General features: G+C 47.2%; 2 protein-coding genes across 3 annotated transcripts in view; one reads left to right on the top strand and one right to left on the bottom strand.

The window, feature by feature from the left end:
- LOC135394620 (uncharacterized) overlaps positions 1-27,791 on the bottom strand; it is a 259,083-nt gene that overhangs the window by 207,235 nt on the left and 24,057 nt on the right. The window lies entirely within an intron of this gene.
- On the top strand, positions 338-27,699 carry LOC135394619 (solute carrier organic anion transporter family member 4A1-like). The gene is made up of 12 exons (XM_064625450.1): positions 338-864; positions 1,247-1,491; positions 2,152-2,348; positions 6,452-6,548; positions 8,863-8,984; positions 11,440-11,592; positions 13,373-13,462; positions 14,361-14,550; positions 15,686-15,833; positions 16,668-16,849; positions 17,708-17,772; positions 27,203-27,699. The coding sequence occupies exons 1-12, from the start codon at positions 625-627 to the stop codon at positions 27,550-27,552; spliced, it is 2,079 nt and encodes a 692-aa protein (XP_064481520.1). The 5' UTR covers positions 338-624; the 3' UTR covers positions 27,553-27,699.

Below are 27,791 nucleotides of genomic sequence, written 5' to 3'. Positions count from 1 at the left end.
TGCCATTTCCCGTGTCCGAGATTTTTATTCAGCACAGTAGGAGTGAGAGCTCACGCAATGTCGTGTGAACAGCGCCTAGAAACATTCAGGAGGAATGCTGAGCCAACCTTCAAGATTGCTTTAGCTGATCGAACATCGAGCGCGGTAAACAGGACCCTGAATGCAGGGCCGATGCTACTTGATCTGAAATCAACCTGCAGCTTCTATGCAGAAACATATTATCCGTATTCCTACCCTGGGGCACGTGCAGCATGTCGCCACACAAATCAGCTGACCTTACGCGTAAATCAACTCTCCAATTATTAATCAGCAGCAAGAAAAAGACGAACATTGTCAACCGTTCTGGGCATCCACATCAGCGGCAGGTGTGGCTCGAGGTGCCGACAAAAACACTAGGCCCTGTGTCGCGATACAGCGCGTGCCGAACCAACACAAAGAATATCGTCCCTGGCAGCAAGCTCATAGCGTGAAGCCTCCACTTGCAACCTACAATTTTACCACACGACAGAGTTGTTCGCGGAGTGGCTTGAGGTTTGAGAGATTGGTGTGCGTTCCCAGCTGTAGAATCATCGCCGTTCAGAGTCCCTAGCGTCCCTGTGGAACGCAGTGCCGCCCCAGATACCGATGGCAGCCCAAAAACAGACGGCCGTAGTGGATCAGCAACCTGAGCCTGCCCCTCTGCCTCCGCCGGGACTTCTAGGACAAGCACCAGCCGACAAACCCGATGCAAAGCGAAATGTTGATGACCGGAAACTCGACAACGTGCAAAAGTGTGGCTGCTGGGAATATCGCCCAGCATTTCTGCAGCGCTTCGCGAATGCAAGATGGATCCTTTTCAACCTCAGCTGGGGTCTGTTTACGCAGGTTTGCAGCGGCTTCGCTAACACATTCTTCTGATCCTTCTGGTATCTACGCAGACACTTCACGAGACTACGATGAGACTGAAATGTTCTTGTATGTTTTCTCACAAGCGGCACCACATACCGAATATGTTAACTGTTGATAATTTCGAAACGCTTGACGCCGTTCGTAAAGTGTGGGATTCAGGTCCTGCGTTAAGCGAAGTCATTTAATGAAATCATTTAAGTAAAGTAAGCGAAACATCCCACTACTTGGATGAGGCGCATATTCAGAGTGCTTGAGACTGTCTTCATCACGCCGCCTGCCTCATGTTGCGCCTTCGCGCTCGATCGCCTAAACATCATTTATGTAATCCACTAATCGATATAATTTCTCATCCCTTCAGAGCTTCATCGTGAACGGCTGCTTATCTGTTGTCATACCGACAATCGAACGACGTTTCCAGCTGAAAAGCTTCGAAAGCGGCATGATCCTCAGCTCTTATAACATCGTCAACTGCTTGTTGGTTGTTCCCGTTTCATACATGGGGAGCAGCCGGAGCAAGCCTCTGTTTGCAGCTGTCGGCCTCTTCCTCATTGCCACTGGTTCCATCGTTTTTTCCTCACCTTACTTCTTAGCGGAGCCCTATATGTAAGCAAGTGACGATATCTGAACTACAGAGCACAAAACACTGATAGCGAGTGAAATGCGGAGGCAAACTTTGGCTCCTGATGCCTGTTTAAAAGTTTTACGTGTCCAGATTTACACCCGGAAGGAGAACTGAAGCTAATTTCCATATAAATTTAAAGCATCCCGCATGTCCTCCAGCGCATAGTCGAAACCTGAAGTCCCTCTTTTAATTCAATTTTGATGCATTCGAGAAGCACCACTCTATCCTAGGAAACTCTGGTCTTTCAAGCTTCTACTATACGCTGTAGGGCCATCGTTACTTGCAGTGGCACAGAAACTCTCTGTTCTCCCAACGTTAGTCAACTACTTACACCAAAAATTAGGTTAGCAAACACCCTAAAAAAGAGGGCGAAAGTGCTTGCAGCGCCCCGTATGACTGATGACAGCCATGGTCATTCTCATTGACGAAGGTAATACAGCGTCACATCAGTACTGTTGCATAGAGAATCTGGAATTTTCCCTATCATGAAAATTCACTGTTGAATTGCCATTATAATACGACCGGAAAGAGCCAATGAAAATGCTTTCAGGCCAGATTTAGCGGGAAACGTTACAAGCTAGATGAGTTCTCCCATTCAGCTTGTTCAGCATTTGTTGTGCCCGTGGCACATTCTTACTTAGGTTTGGGCAAGAACAACATGACGGATGTCCCGCCGACAACACTACGACCAGTTGTATTTCGACCAATGTGCGAAATTGGCGGTACGTCCTGATGCTGGGTCACATGCTCAACGGTGCAGGAGTGGTTCCGTTCCATACCCTCGGAATAGCATACATGGACGAAAATCTTCCCATGCGAATGACGTCCACTTACGTCGGTATGTACAGCCTACACAATCTCGATTCCAATGACGGTTTTAAATGGGCTGTGCAAGCAGCGACATTAGTGATTATTGGGTAGGACGTTTCAAGTATCGTGATGGCGGTCGTTCCAAAAATCAGTTGTGTGGATCCTGGGTGGATCATGTGACAAGCAACGTGACTAGTGAGGTTACGGCATAGTGGTGTGGGCATATCGCCGCAATTTAACGAGGGACACAACTCAGAAGAAGACAAGAGCAAGTCTTCCAGCGAAAGCCAGAGTATGCTGCCGGCCGTGACATCACTAAGCGATCAACGTCACCCTGACATAATACCCAAGAAGGTCATTCGCTTTAGTCAAAGCTTAAGGGTCTTAAGTTTGCAAGATATCAATAGAGTTTTTGTTGATATATAATGCAGACAGGAACACGTGGAAGCAGGTACAGCGTTGTTGTAGAACGGCGTCCGCAATGTATTCTCTGCTCTCTTTCTTGTACGGCGGTGGTACCGGCGCGTTGTTTAAACGTAGGGAAGACAAAAAAACATGGTTGACGAGTTATGGTTGAAAACAAAAATCGAATTGTCGTCGAGATGAGCTGCAAAGGTATCGTTAACGTTAGGAGATCACGGTACCGAAAATTTGTAACGGAAATACTTGCTCCCTACTCCGCTACCGAAAAAAGTAGCGGATACATACCAAAGTGCAAAGTTGGGGTAGTTGTTGTAACATAACTAATTTAGGCGGTTTCTGTTGTGTATTGCCTTCTTTGTCCGTCGTCCCCTTGGCAGCCTAAATTAGTTATAACGGATACAGTAACTGCCTTACCTACAACACTGGTTTTCTGACCTACATATTCATTCGTAATAACTAACCCAGACGGATGAATGCAAGGAAACCATTTGCAGGTTTTACGAACATTCCGGATTTCACACGATTTCTTTGACTTCATTCAGATAGCTCAAGGAAAGCCATCCAGGTTTAGGTTTGGAAAGCTTGCTCGTTTAGCAGTGATGGCCAGTAGTTAACTACATATAGTTAAACTACTAGTTAAACTACCTGATTGTAGTTAAAAAGTAGTTATGAACTACTTGCAGAAATGTAGTGGCAACTACTAGTTAAACTACTACTTTAAGTAGTTAACTACAGTAGTTAGGTTACTGAAGGCGCCAACTACTTCCGACTTTGCCGTAACCTTTACGGCACGATTGTGCTTCCGACTTTTACCTTGAGCTACTTGTTTGATGAGAACGGAGGTGCAGAGCAATTGTGTCGTGCATGTGTACTAAATCTTCACTTTTAATGCTTTAAAACGGGTTGCTTTAAAACAATGTTTAAAACAGGTTGTTGAACGTACACCATAGCTGATCTGTTCTGTTTCCCACCACTGTACTACCGCACATGCTTTATCTGTTGTTTTTTTGTAACGCCCGCAGTTTGATTCCAAAGCGTAAGGATTTGTGTAGTTTGTTGCAATCCTGTGAACGTGACCCTGTTGCACTTACTGAAACTTGGTTATCGCCAGATATAAGAGACAGTGAGCTGTTACCAGAGTGTCCTGGCCTTACCTTCTATCGCTGTGATCGCTAAATAGACGAGAAGGCGGTGTTTGACTCGCCGTTAAAAACTGTTTTAAATCATATGCTGTTCATTGTACACTTCCTATCGAAGTAACGTGGGTATTGATTGACTGCGTCACGTGTAGATTAGTAGCTGGTGCATGCTATCGACCTCCCTCAAGCAATGCATTCATCCCAGAATTACACAAATCACTACATCATATATTTCCCAAATTCCCAAATTTAAAGGTTATTCTTCTTGGTGATTTCAACTACCCCTCAATTAATTGGAGATCCACCTCAGCCTCTGGCAGTGAAGAACGTTCTTTCATTGATTTGTGTCATGTGTTTGACCTTCATCAGGTGGTTCATGAACCCACCCGTGTAACTCCCACCTCATCAAACATCCTAGACCTAATCCTCACTAACGACCCAGATATAGTAGGTTCTGTATTTTCTCCATGCGCCTTGAGTGATCACAAAGTACTACACTTTACAATACCTGTCCCCAGCGTGCCCCGTCGTTCCTCGTGCAAACGCATAAGATCGATAAGGGTAACTGCGACCAAATAAATTCTGAATTATTCAATTATATGGCTAACTTTCTTGCTAATTTTGAAGTACGGACAGTTGAGGAAAACTGGTATTTATACAAATCCAAGATTAATGCACTTATTGAAGCCTATATACCCTCCATTATCATCAAGACACATTGTCATGCCCCATGGTACAATCATGAAATCAAACTGCTCGCCCGTAAAAAGAAACGTCTGTACAGGCTTGCTAAGCGCTGTAAGTCTGCATCATCACTGCTAATATCAAGAGTGCGTCCGGAAATACATCTCATTGGTGACTTCTTCAAAACGCAGGTTCTATAGCGAGGGCCTCGTTGACCTCTTGAAGCACAACCCCAAAGCATTCTACAAAGTTATAAACCCAAAATCTCCATCGGTAAACATCCAACTGAAAGATCGTGATGGTAATTTTGTTAGAGATAACCAATGTTCTCTTATCTTCAATAACGCATTTGCAAGCGTGTTCACCAACGAAGACACAACTCCCCTTGCCGCGCCTCCCACATCCACCTTCAATAGCATGTCACCGATAGCGATATCTCCTGCTGGCATTGAAAAGATTATCTCTTCCATCAAGGTTTCCTCCTCTGCTGGTTTCGATGGAATAAACAGCAAAATTCTTAAAAACACAAAGGCTCACTCGAGCAGATTTCTTGCTGCAATATTCCAACAATCACTTAATAGTTCATAGATGGGTAGAAATCCAGCGAACCGGTAGAGATGTAGGAAGGGAGTTGCCTCAGGACAGAAGCCGCCGATATTTCGAACAGAGACTGTTCTTCTTCTGGGCACCGTCCTCATCATTGGCATGATTTAAAGGGACAATTCGCATGAACCTTTGAACACGTCACACCTAACCCTTTATATACCATGCCAATGATGAGGACGGTGCCCAGAAAAGGAACAGTCTCTGTTCGAAATATCGGCGGCTTCTCTCCTGAGGCAACTCCCTTCCTACTTAATAGTTCAGTTCTGCCAGAAGACTGGCGTCGGGGAATGATAATACCAGTGCATAAAAGTGGTGTCACTCATTCACCGTTGAACTATAGACCAATCTCCATTACCCGCGTCCCCTGCAAAATCATGTAACACATTATATATTCGCAGGTAATCAACTTCCTAGAGTCAAATGCTTACTTTTCCCCCTGCCAGCATGGCTTCCGTAAAAATCTCTCACAACTATATAGCTGGTTTTATCCACGACCTCCACTCAAATATGGACAGTTCTACTCAAACAGATGCCGTGTTCCTGGACTTTGCTGAAGCCTTTGATTCTGTACCGCACGCTAGATTAATGGTTAAACTCTCACAACTAGGCCTTGATGCACATGTTCTCTCCTGGATTAATATGTTCTTAACTGACCGCCTCCAGTCCACTTTCGTGAACAACCATTCCTCGTCCTTTTGTCACGTATCAACTGGTGTCCCCCAGGGTATGGCCTTTGGGGTATGTGAATAAATAAATAAATAATGCTTGTCTAGTGAAGCCTCATTTGCTGTGAAATAATTCTGCAATTTATTTTATCGCGTAGGCACAAAAAGAATTTCGCCGCAAGCTTTGTGTTTGACGATCGTAGCAATGGCTTGAGCCAAAGTTTATCATTGCTTGTGATTCATATTTAGGTGTCCAAGAACACTACAAGGGATTGGTGTTGATGGACAACGTTAAGTAGTTATAGATGTAGTTAAACTACATTGCAGTAGTTAAAGAAGTAGTTTTAACTACTCCCCTGAAAAGTAGTTGAACTACTAGTTAAACTACTCAATCGCAAAGTAGTTAGTAGTTATAGTTAAACTACTGTAGAAGTAGTTAGTGGCCATCACTGTCGTTTAGTGCAGCCTTCGAGTTTCAAATTAAGTAATCCTATGTAGACCCACTTAGTTCTAAACAGCACGGCTTCGCCCATATGCAGCAAAATGACACGTAGAATACGTAGATGTAATAAAATGCGTAGATTGTCACAGATCGCAATACTTCTATCGCGCAGGCATTTATTTAGCCATGGGCATCCTGGGACCTGCGTTTGGATTCCTGTTCGCCGGTACATCTCTCTCTTATTACGAGGACCTCTCCGACGTCAGCAAGTAAGCTCACGTGTACGGTTCAACAAAAGAACTGCAGTATTCACGACGTGCGAATTTTCAAGCAATGGACGTTTGCATGCAAATAGGATCGGTACCGTTCCGGTAAAAGCAGTCGATATTCGTTCCCCGAACCTGTTTTGGTCTGAATCGGGATCAATGCGGTTTTTACGAAGTACCCCTTTGAGTGTACCATGCAAGATGAAAAATGAGAACACTAGGGCACTTCTGGTCCCACCACCTTCTATAACACGTGCGCTGGATACGTTGGGAAGCACTTGCACGCGCTAGGGACACCAGGATAGCCCTCACTGCGCTGCCCTATAGGAGCAACGCCACCAGGAAAAGAAAGCCAATAACGCGAGTGCATTCGGTGACTGTGGCACCGGAGGTACGCCGCCATCGGTCGCATCGGCTGCCGCTAGTAGCCACAGCAAGCTTGTGTTTGAAATCGTCTGCGGCGACTGGCTGAAGCAGACTACATCCTTATAGTCATGTACATCGACATAGTTTATATGTCGACGTGGCAAAAGAGCGAGAGGAGAGTAGGCAGGCCTTCTGTACGTCGCTATCAAACACTACTTAGTAAACATAAGAACACTTACTAGACGGCCCCATATATATTTCACTCCTGTATGTAGCAGGAGCCACACGTCATTTCCTTTACCGCGGTCATCCGAGTGCGACTGGGAATGTGCAAAAGGCGGATACTCACCCCCAAATTCATAAATGTGACTTGATCTCGACTTGACTTGGAGCTGCCTTGGAAAAGTGTCAATGCATTTCAGAAACCAACAACAAATTCCTGATTTATGCTGATGATACCACCCTTTTTGTTTCTGGTGCCGATGTGAAGCAAGTCGTTGACAAAGCGAATATTGCTCTCGATGAGATAAGGCTTTGGGCCAGTGTTAATGGCTTAGTAGTAAACGTAACTAAGACAAAGGCAGTTTTATTCAGATCAAAAAATAAACCAGTTTGCTGCCCTGTCGATATATTTCTTGGGGATCATCGCATTGAGGTTGTGAAGTCAATGAAAGTGCTAGGAGTACATTTTTCAGAAAATTTGTCCTGGGACTATCATACATCTTATGTTTTCTAAAATTTCTAAACCAATAGTGTTCATGAAAATTCTCCGCGTTGCTCTGCCAAAAAGGATTAAGTTGATCATTTACAATTCATTGATATTTTCCGTACTGCGTTATGGCCTGTTGGTTTGGGGTACGGGAACCCAGACTTCCATTAATAGTTTGTTCATAGCACAAAAGCGCGCTGTTAGAATTATAGCTGATGTACCTTTCGACAGTCACACTGACGAACTGTTCATTACACTTAACATCATCAAGGCAACAAACCTATATAGTTACTTTTTGTTAAAAACCTATGTAACTGCTGTAAAACAAAATAATACCTTTTTTCTATCGCTTTTTTCACTTCAATCGTTCACCGAGCGTACGCGCCACACTGCAAGATGGAAGATTCCTAAGTTGAGGACAGATTACGGACGCCAGTCGCTAACCTATAGCCTTCCACATATACTAAACAGGTTTTCCCCACTGAATTTGCACGTTAATGATGTGTCATTGTCCTTCCTAAGGACACTAAGCATACGTGGTGCATTGTGTAGCTGATTATGCTGATTTGTTTCCAATGTGCAGTGCATGCATTTCGGGTATAGGTTCCTTTATATGTTTTTCTACGGCTAGGTTTTGATCAATGATGAGTGATAAAGGGTCGTGCCCTAGTCAAGCAGCTTTTTTGCTGCTTTTTGGCCACCCTGTGATGTACATGTTTTTACAAATGTTCCAATAAATGAAATGAAAATGAAAAATGAAACCCTCCTCGGCTTGGAAGCGTTCTTACGCAGCGAGCTTGACTTGACAAGTGTAGTGACAGGTGTATCGTAGAGGAAACAGCGGGAATGCTCGCGGGAATGTATCATGTGAATTTAGCAAAAATATCTACGAGTAAATATTTCAGACTGAGCACGGAACAGAGCCAAAGCGATCGGAAAAGTTGATTTAATTTGATTGGGCATTAAATGTATCTTACTGGAAGAAGGGCGTACAACTGCAGGCTATAATGACACCCTTGGAACACATCCCACTTACGTCTCTGCCTCCAACATACTGTGTCATTCAGGGCACGGTCACAACGACGAACAATAGAACTGACAAACCTGTCGATTCTATGATTAGGAAGGCTGACACAGAATTCTCTCTTTGCCTTAAATGGGACAATTACACCACAGTCACAGACGTAAATATGAGTTGCTCTAATTAGATTCTTCTAATGTGTCTGTAAAAATGGGTCGCAGACTGGGCCTGACTTCGAAAAGCTCCGTGTGGGTCGGAGCATGGTGGACGGGATTCTTTTTCGGTGGAATCTTCGCGTTTTTCTGGGTTCTACCTCTCGGAGCCTTCCCGAGAAGAACACCTGGTAAGTAAACTAAGCGGCACACACAAAAGAAAACGAAATATATATATATATTGAGGAAAAAAAGCCATTAAAAAAACAAGTAAATGACACTAGATGTGTTTGAAATTTCTGTTCTGTTTATCTGAGTATCTGTTTCTCTGCGTGCAGTCATAGAAGCCATCTTAATCTGTAATTTTGAATTTCAAACACGTCTAGTGTAATATACTTGTTTATTTAATGGCTTTTTTTCCTGCATTATAATTCACTGGCTTGCACTGTGGCATTGAGGAGTGCTCAGTCACCTTCCCAGGTGTATATCGCTCGCTGAGCGACCCCTGGTTTGCCAATCCCGAACGATGCGCAGCTACCCAGAGCTGACGAGCCGCAAACACGGCGAAACACGTGTCCTCTGGTGCTGTCGCATCGTTCCATGCGTATCTGTTTCTCTGCGTGCAGCCATAGAAGCCATCTTAATCTGTAATTTTGAATTTCAAACACGTCTAGTGTAATATACTTGTTTATTTAATGGCTTTTTTCCCTGCATTATAATTCACTGGCTTGCACTGTGGCATTGAGGACTGCTCAGTCACCCTCCCAGGCAGGGAAAGGTAACGGTAATGGTAACGGAAACAGAAACTGTATATTACCGAAATTGAAGATGGCAACGATAACGGAAACGGACACGCATACCACGGGCCTCCATTACCGGAAACAGAAACGGAAACGAATATATCATCCGGTATTGAATTCGGGTAATGGCTATTCCTGTTGTGCGATGACATTTGAGTGACTTTTCATTTTTTGTTTCTCTATTGTGATGACTCCATTCCCTGTAATGCTCTAAATACTACACGGGAGCATAGAAAGAAAGCGCAAATTGGATCTCGAGGGCTCATCCCTCACTCACCTCGCCCCAGTGCTCATAACTCCATGACATCAACACATGACTATACTCCACCATAGCACGAGGATGCCAGCCAATGATTTTTACTTATTTTGTACTTTTTGTCTTTTCACTGTGGCCATGGCAGTATTATTTACTACTGAGAGCGTCCGCCTATGAATGCGACACTGCATGGATGGAAGTTACGCCCATCCTGAGTTGTTGAACTCCGAGTGACTGAAGACTGAAAACATGTTCCTACATATACAGGGTGCGTCATTAAAAACTGACCAGAATTTTTTATAAAAAAGCTGTGAGAGCAGCATAGTTTTTGTTTTTGCAGTTGAGTTCTATGGCCAGGCGGACATCCTCTGGAACAGAGTATGTAACCACCAGAGGACTAATTACCTTAAATTCATTAATTAATCTTTTAATTAGGCAATTTCGGGCAAAAGCGAGATAGCAGATCGAGAGACTATCTTCGTTGAACACCTTTCCACGTTTAAAAGATCATGAAACACGCACATGCGCTAAAATATCCATCCCCGAATTTCGGTATGCAAATGAGAGAAAACTGAAACCGCGGCGACCAGGAACGCGGGGAGTACAGCGCTCATTTGACGTCAGAGGGCCACGTGATTTGGAGCGGTGGAAATAATGGGAGTGGGTGCCGCTCAGCTGGGCAGATAAACCCCTCTCCGGCCCAGATAAGTCTCCGTCGGCATGAGTGATGCGCTCCTCAGGCGCGCTTTTTCGATTTTGGCTCATTTGCATACCGAAATTCCGGTATGGATATTTCAGTGCACGTGCGTGTTTCAGGATTTTTTAAGCGTGGAAAGGTATTCAACGAGGATAGCCTCTCAATCTGCTATCTCGCTTTTGCCCGAAATTCCCTAATTAAAAATTAATTAATGGATTTCAGGTAATCAGTCATCTGGTAGTTACATACTCTCTTCCAGAGGATGTCCGCCTGGCCACAGAACTCAACTGCAGAATCTATGCTGCTCTCACAGCTTTTTTATAAAAATTCTGGTCAGTTTTTAATGACGCACCCCATATATATATATATATATATATATATATATCTTGCAGGATGTGCGCGTCCAAACGACGTAAAATGACTTGTGTAGTGTGCACGCGTGACACCGAACCAGCGCTCAAGCAAAACAGGGTGCTGATACAGCCGGACATGCTGTCCTCCCGCAGCTCTGTAACAACCGTTCCATTACCGGAAACAGTAACGGAAACGAAACGCAAACGAAAATATAGCAGTAACGAAAATGGAAAGGGTAACCAAAATACGCCCGTTATCCTTCCCTGCTCCCACGTGTATATCGCTCAATGAGCGACCCCTGGTTTGCCAGTCCCGAACGATGCGCAGCTTCCCAGAGCTGACGAGCCGCAAACACGGCGAAACACGTGTCCTCTGGTGCTGTCGCATCTTTCCATGAGTATCTATATATATATATATATAATGAGGGGAAAAAAGCCATTAAACAAGTAAATGACACTAGACGTGTTTGAAATTGAAAATTACAGATTAAGAATTTGGAAAGTAAGGCGTTGTGGCACTGATTTGATATTTCATCACAGATTACGACAGGTGCCAAGAAGAGAGGATGAAGGAAAAAGATTCAGCTGTATGTTCAGAGTACGGAAAAGATATCAGACAACTACCACGGGATATCAAGAGTCTCCTGAAGAACTATACGTTCGTGTTCTTGTCACTAGGTAGCGGCATGGAAGGTAAGCAAGGTCAGGCTTTAGGAGGTTCGACGCTTTGTCAGGCGAAAATCGGAATTTTTAATGCGTGAAACAAACACCAAAGCAAGTAAGGAAGTTCTAGTTGTATCGCTGGTTGATGTTTACAGCTATGACGACGATGTTACGTGGTCACCCCTGCAATATGCTTCCAGAGATTTGTATATAAGCTTGTTTCTGCCAATGGACTGTATAGGGCGAGTAGATACATAGCGATGCTGCAGCAACTCTACAGGTGTCTTGTCGACTTCGTGTTAACCCTCTGTCGTCGTCTCTTGCTGCAGTGCCAATAAGAACTTGTTTCTGCCTGCAATTTAGTACATCGGTAATGGAATATGTCAACGTATCAGGTGCACTGATGCTGCAGCACATGCTGCTAACCACATTGTACTGCTGTGTGTATTTTTTTTTTGTAGGGAATTAGAGTCAAAGGGAAATTCCCAGGAAAATTCGGGGTTTCGCCAAAACCTGACTACTAAACTCCAGTGCAACGGGTGATGGTGAAGACACTGACTAAAGTTCGGGCGGTAGATGTCCGGTAGAACCGGGTTCGAAAATGTTGCACGTTTATACATGTGGTGCCATAACCAGTTTACCAATCCATTTCGCTTCCTTTCCCAACGCATTGCGTTTATTAACGAAGGCAGATATAAAGCGTTGTCCAGAGACGTTGGCCTTTCCCACGGACGTAGTCATATCGGTTGTCAGCACAGTAGTCGCTAAAAGAACAGCAAAGTCCAAAATAAACGCCTTCAGCCTATCCTCGTTCAAGTAACAACATTGCGTACATCTATGCCAGTCCTGATGATGTAATGTGTTGGGGAAAGTTCTAGCTACGATACGCAAGCTCTGACTCCTTTCTGGATGCATACCATTTTAATTTCCCTTTGTCTGAACAAAGTGTTGTGCTTGACAACTTGCTTGCCTTGGTGAAAACCTTTGAGAGATAGCTGACACAGACTCAGGGCCACGCTCGTACGCACTAGGACAAACACCCGAACTTTAATAATGTCCTTGTTTCTGCGCACTTTAAACACTGTGGGGAAATTAACCACATCCTTGGGATCGCATACAATAGAAAATAATGATGTTACTCGTAACATTCGTTTGAATGAAAACATGCTTGCTTTTACCGTTCTACATCAAAAGAAGTTGTTTCAGTCTGGAAAAACCTGTAAAAAGCTATACTGTTCCTTTGTTATGTGTAGCTGTCCACATGATGATGATTCATAGTCTAATGGCGCAAGGGCAGCTTAGGCCATAATGCGCCAAGACAGAGTAGCTGTCCACAGTGGCCGGAAAGTGTGAAATATCAAAGAATGATTACAAGAGCATTCCAATTCTGTGTGAATCTATTTTAATAAGCGCGTCAGCTGCCTCTCGAGTTTGCCACCAAAACTCAAAGGTATGCCACCGGCATTTGTAGAGCATTCGGTAGTGTGTCCGCCTACTGATCTCAAGGTAGCGTGTTCGACTCCGGCCGAGGACGCCAGCAACTTGGTGACCAGGTATAGGTTGATTAGATATGCCGTATTGCACGAGGGACGTTAAATATCATGTGCAGAGGTTTCAGTGCACGTTAAATAACCCTCAGGTGAGCCAAAGTAGTCCACCGGCCGACCACTGTGGCATCGCTTATGATTGTACTTATCTCCCGACGTAGAGTCAGGAATTGTCCACTGTGAAGAGTACGTCCGCCCCCCCCCCCTTCCTTATGTCAGTTCGCTCGCTATATTCCACTCCCATTATTCTTCCATTTTCTCAGCTATGATGGCCTCATCTCTAACAAGCTACGTGACCAAGTATTACCAGTCGCAGTTCGCCTTGACTCCTTCAACGGCTGCCGGGATTATCGGTACGTCTCTCGAACGTGTACGGCTTGTATAGACCTTTTCGCGTTACTATCAAGCCTCTAGTCTGCGTGCGCTCCATACCATCGTTTCCAGCGACGACGCAACGGGGGTGGACTGCCAAAATCACTCTTCCCATTGGGATGAATACTGGTGGCAGCCGTGTTTAATGAGTATGACTGGCGATAACGTAGCATTCCATATAACTAGTCATTTGGTACAAGTCTGAGTAGCTTATCAACGTTTTGAAAGATCAAGGAAAAAGAAGATTGCTTGCTTCCGCGTGCGATATGCACAGGTGTTCACATGAGGAGTGCTGGCCGATGCAATCTCTTCTACACCGGTTCCCGACAGGGAGAAGTGAGTGGGCACGAAATGAACACGAGCGACAACAAAAATGAACGAGAAAGACACGGGAAAATGAAGGAATTCTGTAAACAGCAGTCCACACGAGCACAGTTCCAGTGACAACCACAGGGAGGCAGCACTAATGGCGGCGCACATTCGTTGAATCGCGTTTTTTTTTTTTTTTTTGTAGGGGCACGAATTTTTAACAATTCGTAAATATCGCTCGCGAGATCCACTCTCGGTTTTGAACTGGGATGCCGATAATGTAATATTGGTCTAATACTGTAATAGCAGTCTTCGAACAAGACCTGGAAAAGCTTTGCGCTCTTGTGGCAATGCTTTTCCAGGCATCGAGTTTGGGGCATTTGAGACATCGAGTGCGTCAGAACCACTGAAAGCAAGATTCTGTCTTTTGCGGGTGCGTCTTTGGGGGTGCAACCTGTTGCAAGTGATAGATCGTCGCGATTTTCCAGATATTGTCAAATTCAATACAGTCGTCCGGCGGTATATCGTGTAGGTACCCCGAGGTTCTTAAATGGTTGTCAATAATTTCAGGATTGATAGCCATTCCGAGCGGTTGCGGTGGCACATTCATCGGAGGTGCTGTGGTCACGAAGTTTAACATGAAAACACGTTCTATGATTCGCATGTGTTGGATGACTGGAATCGTGGCATGGCTGTCTCTTCTTGTTTTTGTGTTACATTGCCCAACTCCTACTTTCGCGATCAACCGGGATGCAGAAGGGTAAGCAGCCATTCGGCATATTTCTTTCCTTTGATGTGTTATGATGTGGCAGCAGACGCCTTAAGGGCGGAGAATCAAAAGCCTATCTGGTTAGATTCCAACGAAACTGTGATTGCCAGACAATACCCTACTCTGGTAGTCTCGTACGTTTGATATGTGTTGGGTTCTAGCACTGTTTATGCCTAGTTTACACTGTCGCGTTTTCATGCGTGACGAATGTGGCGTGGTACGGCTGCCGTGGCAACGAAGAACTGTGTATGGTTTCCAAGGAGACGCGAAGTCATGCGGCTGACCAATGGGCGAAGACGCCTTGCGCAAACGTACGAGTGCTACGTTTGAGTGGGAAGGCCTCTTCCGACATATAGCGATTTGAAGTATAGCGCGATATTCGCCTCCTCGCATTTTTCTCCAAACCGCTTTTCTTTCTCCAAACCGCTAAAAATTAGCGCTTGCCGATGTTGAGCTCGAGTAAACCTTTTTAGAGCTGATATTAGCACCACATTCGTGTTGGCCAATGAGGAGACCGTTCAGTGTTAACGTCGGGGAAGTCGTGGAGTTGTTTTGGTTCCGCATTTCACGGCACGGCGACCGCATTGGAACCGGCGAGTGTCTCATCCAAAATGTCTGGTAATTTTTCTTATTGTCCTTCTTGATAAGGGGTTCAGTCAGTTGGTCGAATTTGTTCGTTCAACACTGTCGAACTCTGGAGGCGTCAGGATGGGAGAGACCGGAAACGACAATTTCCACTAAATTATAGCGCTTGCGCCGCTTTGCAAGTGCGAACCGTCGATAACAGTGAGCGCCGTTTTTGCGTGCTGTCTTGTAGCTATATGTCGGAACAGGCCTTGAGAGCGATGTTCTCGGCACAACGTGCTTTTAAAATGGTAGTAAGAGCTCATTGATCAAGCGCAAGCGTCAGCCGGGGCGCGAACGCATGCGCGCGTCTGAAGAGCCTGCCGTATGACCACTCCGTCTGCGCTGAGTCTGTGTCGGGTCTGTGTCGTGCCCACAACGCAGAGAAGCGGCAATGTGAACAAAGAGTTAGAGCGCTGGCTTCACCAATAATGCTGATGATTTTCAAATTATCTCAGAAGGAGTGACTCGCCGCCTTTTATATCATTTCCCGTTTGTGCAGAGAAGCCCGTTTCGCACTGCCATGCAATACAGTGTGCAACTGCAAATCGGACGTCCTCAACCCAATCTGCTCTGTGGACAACGTGGTGTACTTCTCGCCATGTTACGCTGGCTGTACTCAGCAAGACATCACGAAAGGAGGGGCTACAGTGAGTGCTAGGGCTGGTAAACTGAGTGCAAGTTGTCAGTGTTCTTACGGGAATCGTCAACAGTTTCTTATCGTTCGTTACTTTTATCGGGGTGTGGAAGAAAAAGTAAAATTAGTGAACGGTGGGTCACCGTCAGCGATCTGGACGCGAGAGGTAGAACCAGAGAAGGCATTCACTATGTAGCAATAACGGTGGTTGATCCCGCAGCGGACAGCAGGTCACAGACTGTTTCATCAGTCGTTCGAACACAGAAAATGTGTGAAGCGCATTGTTTGTGCACTTGTGGGATCGTTTTGCATATTCACGGTAGATTTGTTTCGTGTTGTTTATTGAGTATAAAAAATATATGCAAAAAATACCTTGAATTATTTTTGCTCCGCTGGAACCAGTGAGAGTATCAAGGGCAAGGGCAAGGAATTATTTTCGCCTTTAGGTTTTTCTTGTTAAATCTATAGACGACCTGCACCCCTACGTCATGGATTACGTTTCACCACTCCGCAAAGCATGGTGGTGGGCACCTATCATCCTTATCAGCCTTCTCGGCCTATCAGCAGACGCATTTTTCCCGCTTCTTGCCCACCACTGCAAAATATAACCTCGAACCAGTCTTATCGTGACGTCACATTTTTCTAAACAGAGGGCCGTCTATACTACGTATTCGAAACCAACGATAAGTAGAGGACTAATCAGATACGTGCCGCAATTATCCCTGCTGTTCTCCGGTTCAAGGTCTCATTCGGGTAAATATCAGTGCCGTTGCCTCCACAGCGTGTCCACACACCGTGAACCACAATGTGCGACACGACGAATTTAGTGAAAACCTCTCCTTTGCAGAGTTACAGAAACTGCAGCTGCATTGACTCCTACAAGGCAAGCGGCAACGGTTCAACTTTGCAAGCCATACGAGAAAAGTGCCCGACCAACTGCAACCTATTGCTCGTTGTCAGTGCGTGTATTTTTGTAGGCCTTTTCTTCACTCTTTTCAATACGCCACCTGCTGTCACGGCGACGCTAAGGTATGAATCGGTTGTTACTTTTGCAGCTAGTAATTGATTACGTATGTACTAGTTGGTTACAGCGCTGCGGTATGATTCGTCACCAAGCTGAAAAGTTTAATGCAAACATTGCTTGAGGTAGCTTGTAAGTTGCATAATTAGTACAAGGCAAAGACGTGCAAGACAGCACTGGACAATGACAAGGACTAGACACACAACGGAGGAATATGTAGCGTACCGTCGTCATTATAAGAACCATTTCCTTATCGTTTGCTCTTGAAGAACCGCCTGCATCGCTACAGCCACATCGTATAGCACATACTGCCAGCGCCACTATCTTTACTGCTACTCTTTTTTTCTTTTTTTACTCTTCCATTTCTGGTCTTACAGAAATGTGGACCAGCCGCTAAAGGCAGAAGCCTGACAAGGCAGCTGGACCGACGCAAAATGCAAGCAAAAAAAAGAAAAAGAAAAGAAAAACAACTTATCTTATACAAACTTATCTATTATCTCGTCTTCAGCACATTAACCTACGTCGTTACTGCCATTGCATCATTATGAAAATAAAGTTAGCAAATAAGTGCCTATTTGGGTAGCGCGCATTCGGCTCTTATAATCTCCGCATTAATCTTAAACAAAGAAGTGTTCCGTGTTTTAAATCTGCACTGATCTGCACTATCTGCTCCTTGTGTTAGCTGACCGATACAGACAGCATTAGCTGTGACCGTCTGTTAAAAACTGTCAATCACTAGTCGAGCTTACTAACTGTGATCCTTCAAATATGTGTGTATCGTGGACACCGTGCATTCGGTGTAAGAGCGCGCCATGCCATGGGAGATATAAGGCGTGTGATGTGAGGCACGATGTGGTTCTTCGCAGAGTGGTCCACCAGACTGAACGTGCAGCAGCGCTCGCTGTGAAGTGGATGTCAATACGACTATTCGGTGAGATACCTTTACTGCACACTGCCGACAACGACATGACACAAAAGGTTCAAGCTAAGTTTGGTTAGGTTAGGTATATGTACAACAAGTACACTAACCCCGTGCAGTGATCTCATCTTATGTCCGGACTACTTCCTCCCATTGACTCGAAGCCCAAGCTGATGCTAAGAATGCACCATCACGTAATTTCGTAATTCAAATTCGCAGCCAATCACTGATGATTCCATATTATTGCCAGTTGTCTTTTGTGTGATTTCGTCGGGAGCAGCTTCTGGTTTTTGCTCTCGAAAGAAAAGATTGGAACGCAGATTTTTTTTTTTTTAATTGCCAGTTGTCAAATTTTTGATACTGTTTGCGCTGGCACTTCCTTGCTTCGCCCGCAAGGATGATCCTACTACTACATATCACGCACACACACTCACACATAGGCCAAAGCTAGGTGCACTTGTGCGGCTGCTTGTTGCGCTTGCTGCCACAAAAAAGAAAACGGGATCTTCGATTACCAATTTCGTGTAGGCCATCTGCGCGTACCTCGTAGCTGGGCCCAGTTTATTGGTTGCCTTAGCAACGCAGCAGTACTTTGTGGCCAATGAAGCGAAAGAGGACTTACGCAGCTCTTAAGCCTTACAACGCTCATTTGCAACATCATTTGCTTCTCATGGACCGGTGTTCTTCAACCGACAGAAGTAACTGTGCGTCGTAAGGCTTACGTGTTGCATCCGCTAGCGAAAGATGGCGCACGCCTCGTTTTAGTCTGTCCTTGCGAATATCAGTGCGACAGAAAAATGTGTATGAGAGGTTGTACAGAGCGCAAGTGCAAATCAAAGATCAGCAACGTGATGTCAGCAGCAACGAGAGTGGCTTATGTTTTCGTACCCGCTATCGTGAGCACGCTACTGTTACTGTCTCGTTACCGGCGGGCTGTCTCGGTAATCATATTTCCACAAATTCCTGTCCCGTATAGTTGTCCAGTACTGTGAGCATATGTAGTCCCGCCACCCGCCACTCCTATCCAGCGGCGCCTGTGTCGTAACTAACGTCCTCGCCCGCTGTCAGAGAGAGACTGCTCGGTAGTGCTTAGCAGAGCCATTTATAGGGAGAGTTTGGCCATTCGCTGGTCTTTTGTCGCCTCTTGGGTGGAGCCTATTTTGACGTCAGAGTCGTCGTGCGCCGCCCAAAAAGCATGAATCCAAGCAGAATCCGATTATCAGCCTTCTGGTGCGCTTCATTTTGATGCTGTCCGCCAGCTGGTCGACAGCTTTGTTGCCGCAGGCTAATTCCAGCGAATTTCGACCAAGCAAGGAACCTGACCATCTCCATTTTTTTATATATTCCTCAGGAGACTGGAAATGATGAAAAATGCGCCTATATTTAAGCCCCAACCTTAAGCCATTTTCGAGAGGGAGAAAGAAACTGGTTGAAATGTTACCCAGTCGTTTCGGTCTACTTTGCGTGCTTCGCAATTGAGAACTATGCGGTTCTAAGAGCCACAATTTTTTTCACCTGCTCACTACTGGACAACACTACAGACAACACTACGGTCACTATGGACAACATACTTTCATCTTCCTACTAATTTGTATCTGAAACTTTTTTCGTAAAAAAATTACGAAGTCGCAAGAAAACGCGAAAAACGCCCTTTTTTTCGGAGCCTTCCTGCACTGACGCCCTTTATCGGAGAATAATGAAACCTACACCATTGGTTTCGCCAGTGCATGCCCTATCTGTTGATACCACTTTCATTGTCACAGAGTTAATCTGCTAGAAGCAGATTGTAATAATCCCACAGGCGGTATCGCGATTTAGCTATTTCGGCCGGCGCTAGCAAAAAAAGGCCATCAAAAAGTTGCCGCTATTTTTTTTATACGTTGCGCATAAACCCTTTCCTAACACACAGAAAAAAATTGAGATTCGTATCTGATTTTCGGTGACGCTACGATTTTTTAAAGTGACAGTGTGCACGCGCGCTGTGTCCTGCCCCTAGGCGGTACTCTCCCGCAGCTTGTCGGCGTTGCGGTCGCCAAGGGCGTACGCGATTCACTGAAATGAAGTTAAAAACGCGGTTATGGCGCTGTTATGGCGGCTGTCGTGGTAACCTCGAAGTTTGCACAGTACGTGCATACGCATTCCTCTCTGCATGGGCGAATGGAGTAAAATTTGTTCAAGCTAAGCCTTATGTCTGGATACTTGTTCCTAAATTTTCTGTAGGCTTCGCGGATTGAACAAGTCATGTACCTCTCAGCTTTTGTGAGTTTCTGGCCTCTTCCTTTAACGTGCACGACATCTCTTGATCTTGGGCTCTGAACTGTGCAGCCCAGCTCATCCACCTTATAAAAGCTCGTTGCTCTCGCCAAATCATCTTCCTTCAGAGCACTGCGCTCGTACGGGTAAGGCAATGCCCACACATCTTTTACCGCGACCAACTTCTGGGACTTCTTAATCATGTACCGAGTTGCCTCAGGAACGATTGCTTGGACGTCGTGCTCTGACATCGATGCAGGAAGAAGCGTAAGAACTTGGCATCGCTGTTGCAGTGACTTACTTGCTCGGTAGGCCATCCTAATATTTCCAAACAACACTGGTCACAGCTGGCAGTTGCTACTCGATGTACCGGGAAGGGAAACGTCGAACGCTGCTTCAATCTGTCGACGTGCCTTGACACCTAGAGCTTCCGAAATTTCGGAGTTTTTTCTTTTCACATACGATGTGGAGGTCTTCTTGTGCTTTCTCACTGGTGTCACGCCGATACCCTGTGACGTTATTAATCGATTGATTTCATCAATCGCTTCGTCTTCCGTTGCAACGATCATCTGTCGTGCTGGTGTTGGATGACGTGGACGTTGAGGGTTGTTGTGATTCACATAACCTCTGGAAGTTCATAAGGCAGTTTTGGCACAGCATATCTGATTCCCGGATATCACCTGCACCTTCGGCACCAAGTACAGCTTTCAAGGCTTCAACACTAATCCGAGTCACGCACTGGAAGTCCTTAGTACGACTTTTTTTTTTTCTTGTGCTTGTGCAAATAGTCTACACGGTAGACCCGTTTGCTGGTGTGGCGGCCACCTACCGTAAAAGAAGACGGACAGCATGCCCTTTTCACGCACACGATCTCGATCATCATTCTCGCTCGCTCATTCTAGGAATAAACTGTCGCCCCATCGAACCTCTGTCCCAGTGTGGTTGCTCCTTACTAGCTCCCACATATTTGGTGACCCGGACGTTTCGGTCCTTCCTGCAACCAAGATTAAGCCATGGATCAACACCAAGGCGATCATAATCCGGCCACTGGTTCTGCCCAGGTCAACTTTACCGACATCAAACTGCCAAGCTTTTGGCACAACGACCCAGCCCTCTGGTTTGTCCTGGCCGAGGTCGAATTCACCAAGCGACACATCACCAGCCAGCACACGAAGTACTACGCCGCCCTTACTGCTTTGTCTGCCTCAGTCATGGCGGAGGTCCGGGACATCGTGACGAACCCTCCCTCCCACAACCCTTATGATACTCAAGCAGCAAATTATCAAACGCTTGTCCGAGTCCCAGCAACAACGTCCGCGGCAGCTGCTCACTACCGGGGAATTAGGTGATCGTAAGCCGACCCAATTTCTGAGGCGGATGTATCAGCTACTCGGAGACGAGTCCTCAGCGCTAGACGAGTCGATTTTGCGAGAACTGTTTCTCCAGCGACTTCCGTCCACACCGTTCAGATGATTCTCTCAGCCTCTCCCACTGTTCCCCTTCGCGAGTTGTCAGAGCTCGCGGACCGGATTATGGAAGTGACACCGCCTTTCGGAGCCTCCCACAGGATTGCTGCTTTGCAGCCTTCCACACAAGCGCCCTGCACAGCAGCAGCTGTGCAACCTGCTGCAACTGCTGTAATTGCGACTCGCTACGCGAAGAGGTTCGCCAGCTCTACTCCGCGCTGTCTCGCTTATCCATACCCAGCTCCACCCCAGATTCAGCCCCTTCCCGTCGGCTAGAAGACGAAATCGCAGTACTCAAGACGCAGTTAGCGGCAATCTCCGCTCGCCCCAGGTCTCCAAGTCCTCGACGTTCATTCCTCCGCGTTTCCGTTTCTCACCCAGCCGTCGTTTCTCGCCCAGGCGCACGCCACATTTCCAGCTCTGCTGGTATCATGAGCGTTTCGGCAAAGCAGCGACTAAGTGCCTGGAACCCAGCATCTTCCAGGAAAACACCAGCCCTGGCAACTAGGCGCGACTGCTGTTGCCGGTCCTCACCACGGTCACCTCTTCTTTATCACCGATCATCCCTCGAAAATTCGATTTCTCGTCGACACCGGCGCCACGGTCAGTGTCATCCCCGCCTCATCCATTGACCGCCGCCGCATTTACACCGGTCCTTCTCTACAAGCCGCCAACAAGAGCCCCATCAAGACGTACGGACAACGTTCGCTCACTCTCGACTTTGGCTTGCGGAGAACGTTCCGCTGGATTTTCTTCGTGGCCGACGTCGCGCATCCCATTTTAGGCGCCGATTTCCTCTCCCATTTCCATCTTGTAGTCAACATGCGTCATCGCTCTCTTACTGATGCAAACACCAAGCTCTGCGTGTTGGGTCTGGCAACCCGCATCCCACCATCATCTTTGCACCTGCTGCGCGCATCTTCTGTGTCCCCTTACGCCGCGATACTCGAGGACTTTCCCGACTTGACTTCACCATCTAACGATTTGCGGCCAGTCAAGCATAGCGTCACTCATCATATCGAATCAACTGGCCCGCCCGTCTTCGAGTGCCCTCGCCGCCTTGCGCCAGAAAAACTCGAGATTGCACGAAATGAATTTCAACACATGCTTGAGCTCGGCATCGTGCGACCCTCGTCAAGCAGTTGGGCATCTGCCCTACACATGGTGCCCAAGCGTACCGGGGACTGGCGCCCTTGCGGCGACTATTGCGCGCTGAATCGGGTCACAATACCCGATCGCTATCCTATACCGCACATACATGACTTTGCTGTTTCCCTTCATGGCTCTACAACATTCTCTAAAATTGACTTGGTGAAAGCATATCACCAAATCCCCATGCACCCCGACAGCATCGCAAAGACGGCCATAACAACCCCTTTCGGGCTCTTTGAATATCTAAGAATGCCGTTCGGTCTCCGAAACGCAGCACAGTCGTTCCAGCGTTTCGGCGATGAGGTTCTGCGTGGTCTCCCGTACTGCTTTGCCTACATCGACGATATTCTTGTCGCTAGCCCATCGCCTGAAGCTCACCGCGACCATCTCCGCGAACTCTTTTCTCGGCTCCAGGAATACGGCCTCATCATCAATCCATCAAAGTGCCTTTTTGGCGTCAAGGAGCTGGAGTTTCTCGGCCACCTCGTCACTGAAGACGGCATCCGACTATTGCCCACTAAGGTCCAAGCCGTGCGTGATTTTCCGCTCCCTCCAACGATCAAGAAATTGCGGGAATTCCTTGGAATGGTAAACTTTTACCGCCGATTCATCCCCAACTGCGCCACTATCATGCGACCCCTCAACGAGCTCCTTTCAACCAAGACCCCACGAAATGCACACCTTTCTTGGTCTGACGTCGCCCTGGCCGCATTCGAGCAACTGAAGGTTTCTCTCGCAGACACGGCCCTCCTTGCCCACCCCCTCAACGACGCCTCTACAAACCTTCTCGTCGACGCTTCTAACGTTGCCGTTGGAGCCGTTCTCCAACAGAAGATTGATGGCGTATGGACCCCGTTGGCCTTCTTCTCTAAACCTCTACGACCTGCAGAGCAGAAATACAGCACATTTGGCCGGGGGCTACCTGCGATCTACCTGGCCATTCGGCATTTTCGTTATTTCCTTGAAGGTCGACAATTTCACCTTCTCACGGATCATAAACCCCTTACCTACGCTATTCACGCCAAGCGATCCACTCTAGCGCCTCGAGAAGTCCGGCACCTGGCTTTCGTGTCAGAGTTCACTACCGATCTTCGCCACATCAGCGGTTCCGACAACGCCGTCGCCGACGCTTTATCCCGCGCTCCTACCTGTTCGGCCGTCACACTCCCAGCACCTCTGGACTTCAGCGCCATGGCCTCTGCCCAAATTCGCGATCCTGAACTCGCGCAGCTCCGTTCTTCGTCTACGTCTTTGGAGTTTCAGGACGTGCACATCCCTAATGCAGATGTTACCTTAGCCTGCGATGTCTCAACGGGCTCTCCTCGTCCTTTCGTCCCAGGAGCTTTCCGACACGAAGTTTTCAAAGCTCTTCATGCCACGTCCCACCCAGGAGTCCGAGCTACACAACGTCTCGTGTGTGAACGATACGTCTGGCCAAACATGCGCTCGGACGTTCGCCGTTGGACGCGTTCGTTCCTCGACTGCCAGCGCTCCAAGATCAGCCGTCACATCATTGCTCCAACTCGACCTTTTCCTCCTCCCGCGTCCCGTTTCGAGCACGTACACATGGACCTCGTCGGACCCCTGCCTCCATCTCGTGGGTTCCGCTTCCTATTTACGTGCGTCGACCGGTTTACTCGTTGGCCCGAAGTTCACCCTATACCTGACGCCATAGCCGAAACCATATCACGCGCATTCCTGTCTGTCTGGGTCTCACGTTCGGAATCCCAGCCTCCATCACGACAGACAGAGGCCGTCAATTTGAGTCGAAGCTGTTTAACGACCTCCTCAAACTTCTTGGCATCAAGCGACACCGAACTACGGCTTACCACCCCTCCAGCAATGGCTAAGTCGAGCGCCTGCACCGCCAGATCAAGGTTTCCCTTCGTGCTCAATCCGACCCCGCTCTCTGGGCTGATCACATGCCCCTCGTGCTACTTGGGCTGCGTACTGCTCTCAAGACGGACCTTCATTGTTGCCCGGCTGAGCTCGTTTGCGGCACTACCATCCGCGTGCCCGGAGAATTCTTCGCTGCATGACCACAACCTGCTGCTACCGACTCGTACCTTGCCCAGCTCCGAACCACCTTTCAGAATCTCCGGTACACCCCTTCACGACTGTCTTCAGCCCGCCCCCCGTTCATCCTCAAGGACATCTTCCTTACAACTCACGCCTTCATCCGCAATGACGCCGTACACTCCTCGCTCCTCCCACCCTACCTCGGCCCTTACCAAGTACTCCGTCGTTCAGAGAAGTTTTTCACCCTGAACATCGCCGGACGAGAACACGTCGTCTCCATCGACAGGCTTAAGCCTGCCTACATTGACCAGAATGACACCCTCATCCACCATCTCCCATGGCCTACAACACCCAACACCGAGCCGACTCAACGGCCCCGCAAGGTCCACTGGGCTATCCCGCTCACTTCGTGACCGTTATTTCTCTGGGCGGGGGAGTATCTGTGGCGGCCACCTACCGTAAAAGAAGACGGACAGCATGCCCTTTTCACGCACACGATCTCGATCATCATTCTTGCTCGCTCATTCTAGGAATAAACTGTCGCCCCACCGGACCTCTGTCCCAGTGTGGTTGCTCCTTACTAGCTCCCACATAGGTCTAGGCAGAACTCATGTCCCATGCAGAAACGTCAGGACAACAAGGCGCCGCAAGGCAATTTAGGCGCCGTCATTCACACGGGTCAACCGCTTCATCCAGTCTTGACCAATTTTGGCGACGAGCGATGTCTGTCAATATCCTCCGTCAAGGCCAGCTTTAGCTTGGTGCCTTTGAACACAAAAGCAGCGGCTCCTGGAAGCCGCCTGTCATCACCGCCGGCATCATCAGCAGTTGGTCCAAAAGGCTGGCCCGTGAGAAAGCTTTAGATATAAGGTTTCCCACGGTCTTGAGGAAACACGGACTCTGATTATGTGTATCGATGGTGTCAGCGACTCGGATATGAGCCATAACTGCGTTTTTAACTTGATTTCACTGAATCGCGTCTGCCCTTGGCGACCGTAACGCCGACCAGCTGCGGGAGCGTACCGCCTAGGGGCAGGGCGCAGCGCGCGTGCGCACTGTCACTTTAAAAATCGTAGCCTCGCTGACAATCAAATACAAATATCTTTTTTTTTCTATGCGTCAGGAAAGGGTTTCTGCGCAACATATAAAAAAATCGCGGCAACTTTTTGAAGGCCATTTTTTGCTAGCGCCAGCCGAAATACAGCTAAATCGCGATACCGCCTGTGGGATTATTACAATCTGCTTCTAGCAGATAACCCTAGAACAATGAAAATAGTATCAACAAATAGGGCATGCAATGACGAAACGAATCGTCTAGATTTAATTATTCTCCGACAAACAGCAGCAGTACAGGAAGGCTCCGAAAAACGTAGTTTTTCGCGTTTTCTTGCGACTTTGCCATTTTTTTTTTGTAAAGTTTCAGTTACAAAGAGGTAGGAAGACGAAACTATGTTATCCATGTAGTAGTGAGCAGGTGAAAAAAATTGTGGCTCTTAGAACGGCATAGTTCTCCATTGAGAAGCCCGCAAAGTAGTCCGAAACGACTGGGTCACATTTCGACCAGTTTCTTTCTCCCCCTCACCGTCGAAATTGGCCGAAGGTTGGGGCTTAAATATATGCGCATTTTTCATCATTTCGCTGGAATTAGCCCACAGTGAATGTACTCAAAGAAAAACCGCTTTATGACTCACAGCCGCCTGTGATAAGGGGCACTTTGTAGCCAAATTGAAGGAGTTCAAGGACGAAGGGCTTTCGACGTGTGTGCCTTCCCTCCTTGCATCGTAAACAAAGGGCAGCACCAATATGGCGTCGGCGACCGGCTGACGACGGGACAACAATAGAGCACGGCGAGGGAGGTCGTTTAGCCGTGACGTCGCAGGACGCGCTTCAACTTAGGCTCCTCCTAATGGCCAAACTCTCCCTATAAACGGCTCTGGTATTTTCTGGCAGATCCGTTAAGAGAGTTTGGCCATTGCGAGGAGCCTGTCTCAAAGCGCGCCATTTGACATCACACGATGGGCTGCGTCAATGCCAGTGGCACCATTTCAGATCAGAGCTATCCCCTTGAAATCTCCTATTCCGCGATTTTGGGAGCAGAAGCATAGCCTTGAAACCTCCCGTGCCGCCGCGGCTCTGCTTTCATCCCGGTCAGGTGGGCGGAGCGAATGACAACTCTGACGTCACGGCGGCTCCCCGTCTTCGGGCGGCAAAAGATTACAGAATGGCCAAACTCACATCATATACGGCTCTGGTAGTGCTGGACGCACTGTCGTCCCGGACAGTTAATAAATGTAATATTATATTAGTCCGGCCTCTTCATCCTTCATGATCACCCTCATCGTTACCATATTAGTCCGGCCTCTTCATCCTTCATGATCACCCTCATCGTTACCATATTAGTCCGGCCTCTTCATCCTTCATGATCACCCTCATCGTTACCATATTAGTCCGGCCTCTTCATCCTTCATGATCACCCTCATCGTTACCATCATAATCACTCCTCCACCTCCTCACAGTACGTAGCACTTAATACATGTCCACGTATGTCGCAGGTACGATCCCAGCGCCCCTGGTCGTCGGCACCGCAATCGATACTGCATGTGTCGTCTGGCAACATACTTGCGGTCGACGCGGCTCCTGTGTCTACTACGACAATGCGCAGCTGGCACGAAGCATGTTGCTGACATTGCTGCCCATGAAGACGCTCACCATAATTGTATATTTCTGCGCCGAAAAGGTTTACAGGGAACCTGAAGGCCAACAAAACGCCGCTGGCAAAATCGTTGCGGCGCTGGGCGATGGGGCGCCTCAAATGAAGTCCGCAGGCGCTCCCGATCGGAAGCAGGATGCTCAGCCGATAGTCATGGTGGCAAATGCAGCTAAGCCTGCATTGCAAATTTAACGAGGATGGTCGTGTATCGGTGGTAGCTATGCGTTGTTAAATTCTTCATGTTCCATAAAGGCTGTGATACAGCCCGTCTGCTGACAACGGGAGAACAGCGTGGACAGCAATAATAGATGAAACAGTAAAGAATGTACAATATTTTCAGAAATCTGAGTAATTGACGACTGGGTTAGTTGTGTTAAAGGGTGGCGGTGCATGAAAAGCGAGAAAGTGCTCTGGGTAGCACAGCTGCTTTT

Source organism: Ornithodoros turicata, chromosome 5 (assembly GCF_037126465.1).
Source record: "Ornithodoros turicata isolate Travis chromosome 5, ASM3712646v1, whole genome shotgun sequence".
In the NCBI taxonomy this organism is placed as follows: domain Eukaryota; kingdom Metazoa; phylum Arthropoda; class Arachnida; order Ixodida; family Argasidae; genus Ornithodoros; species Ornithodoros turicata.
Note: the sequence above shows the minus strand (reverse complement) of the source record. Positions and strands in the feature narration are given on the sequence as shown.

What these genes read in the sequence shown, in the direction of transcription:
- LOC135394619 (XM_064625450.1), top strand. Translation starts at nt 625, where the DNA reads ATGGCAGCCCAAAAACAGACGGCCGTAGTGGATCAGCAACCTGAGCCT. An exon ending in GCTGGGGTCTGTTTACGCAG is followed by an intron (nt 865 to 1,246) that starts GTTTGCAGCGGC and finishes TCATCCCTTCAG; the next exon opens with AGCTTCATCGTGAACGGCTG. An exon ending in AATGACGTCCACTTACGTCG is followed by an intron (nt 2,349 to 6,451) that starts GTATGTACAGCC and finishes TCTATCGCGCAG; the next exon opens with GCATTTATTTAGCCATGGGC.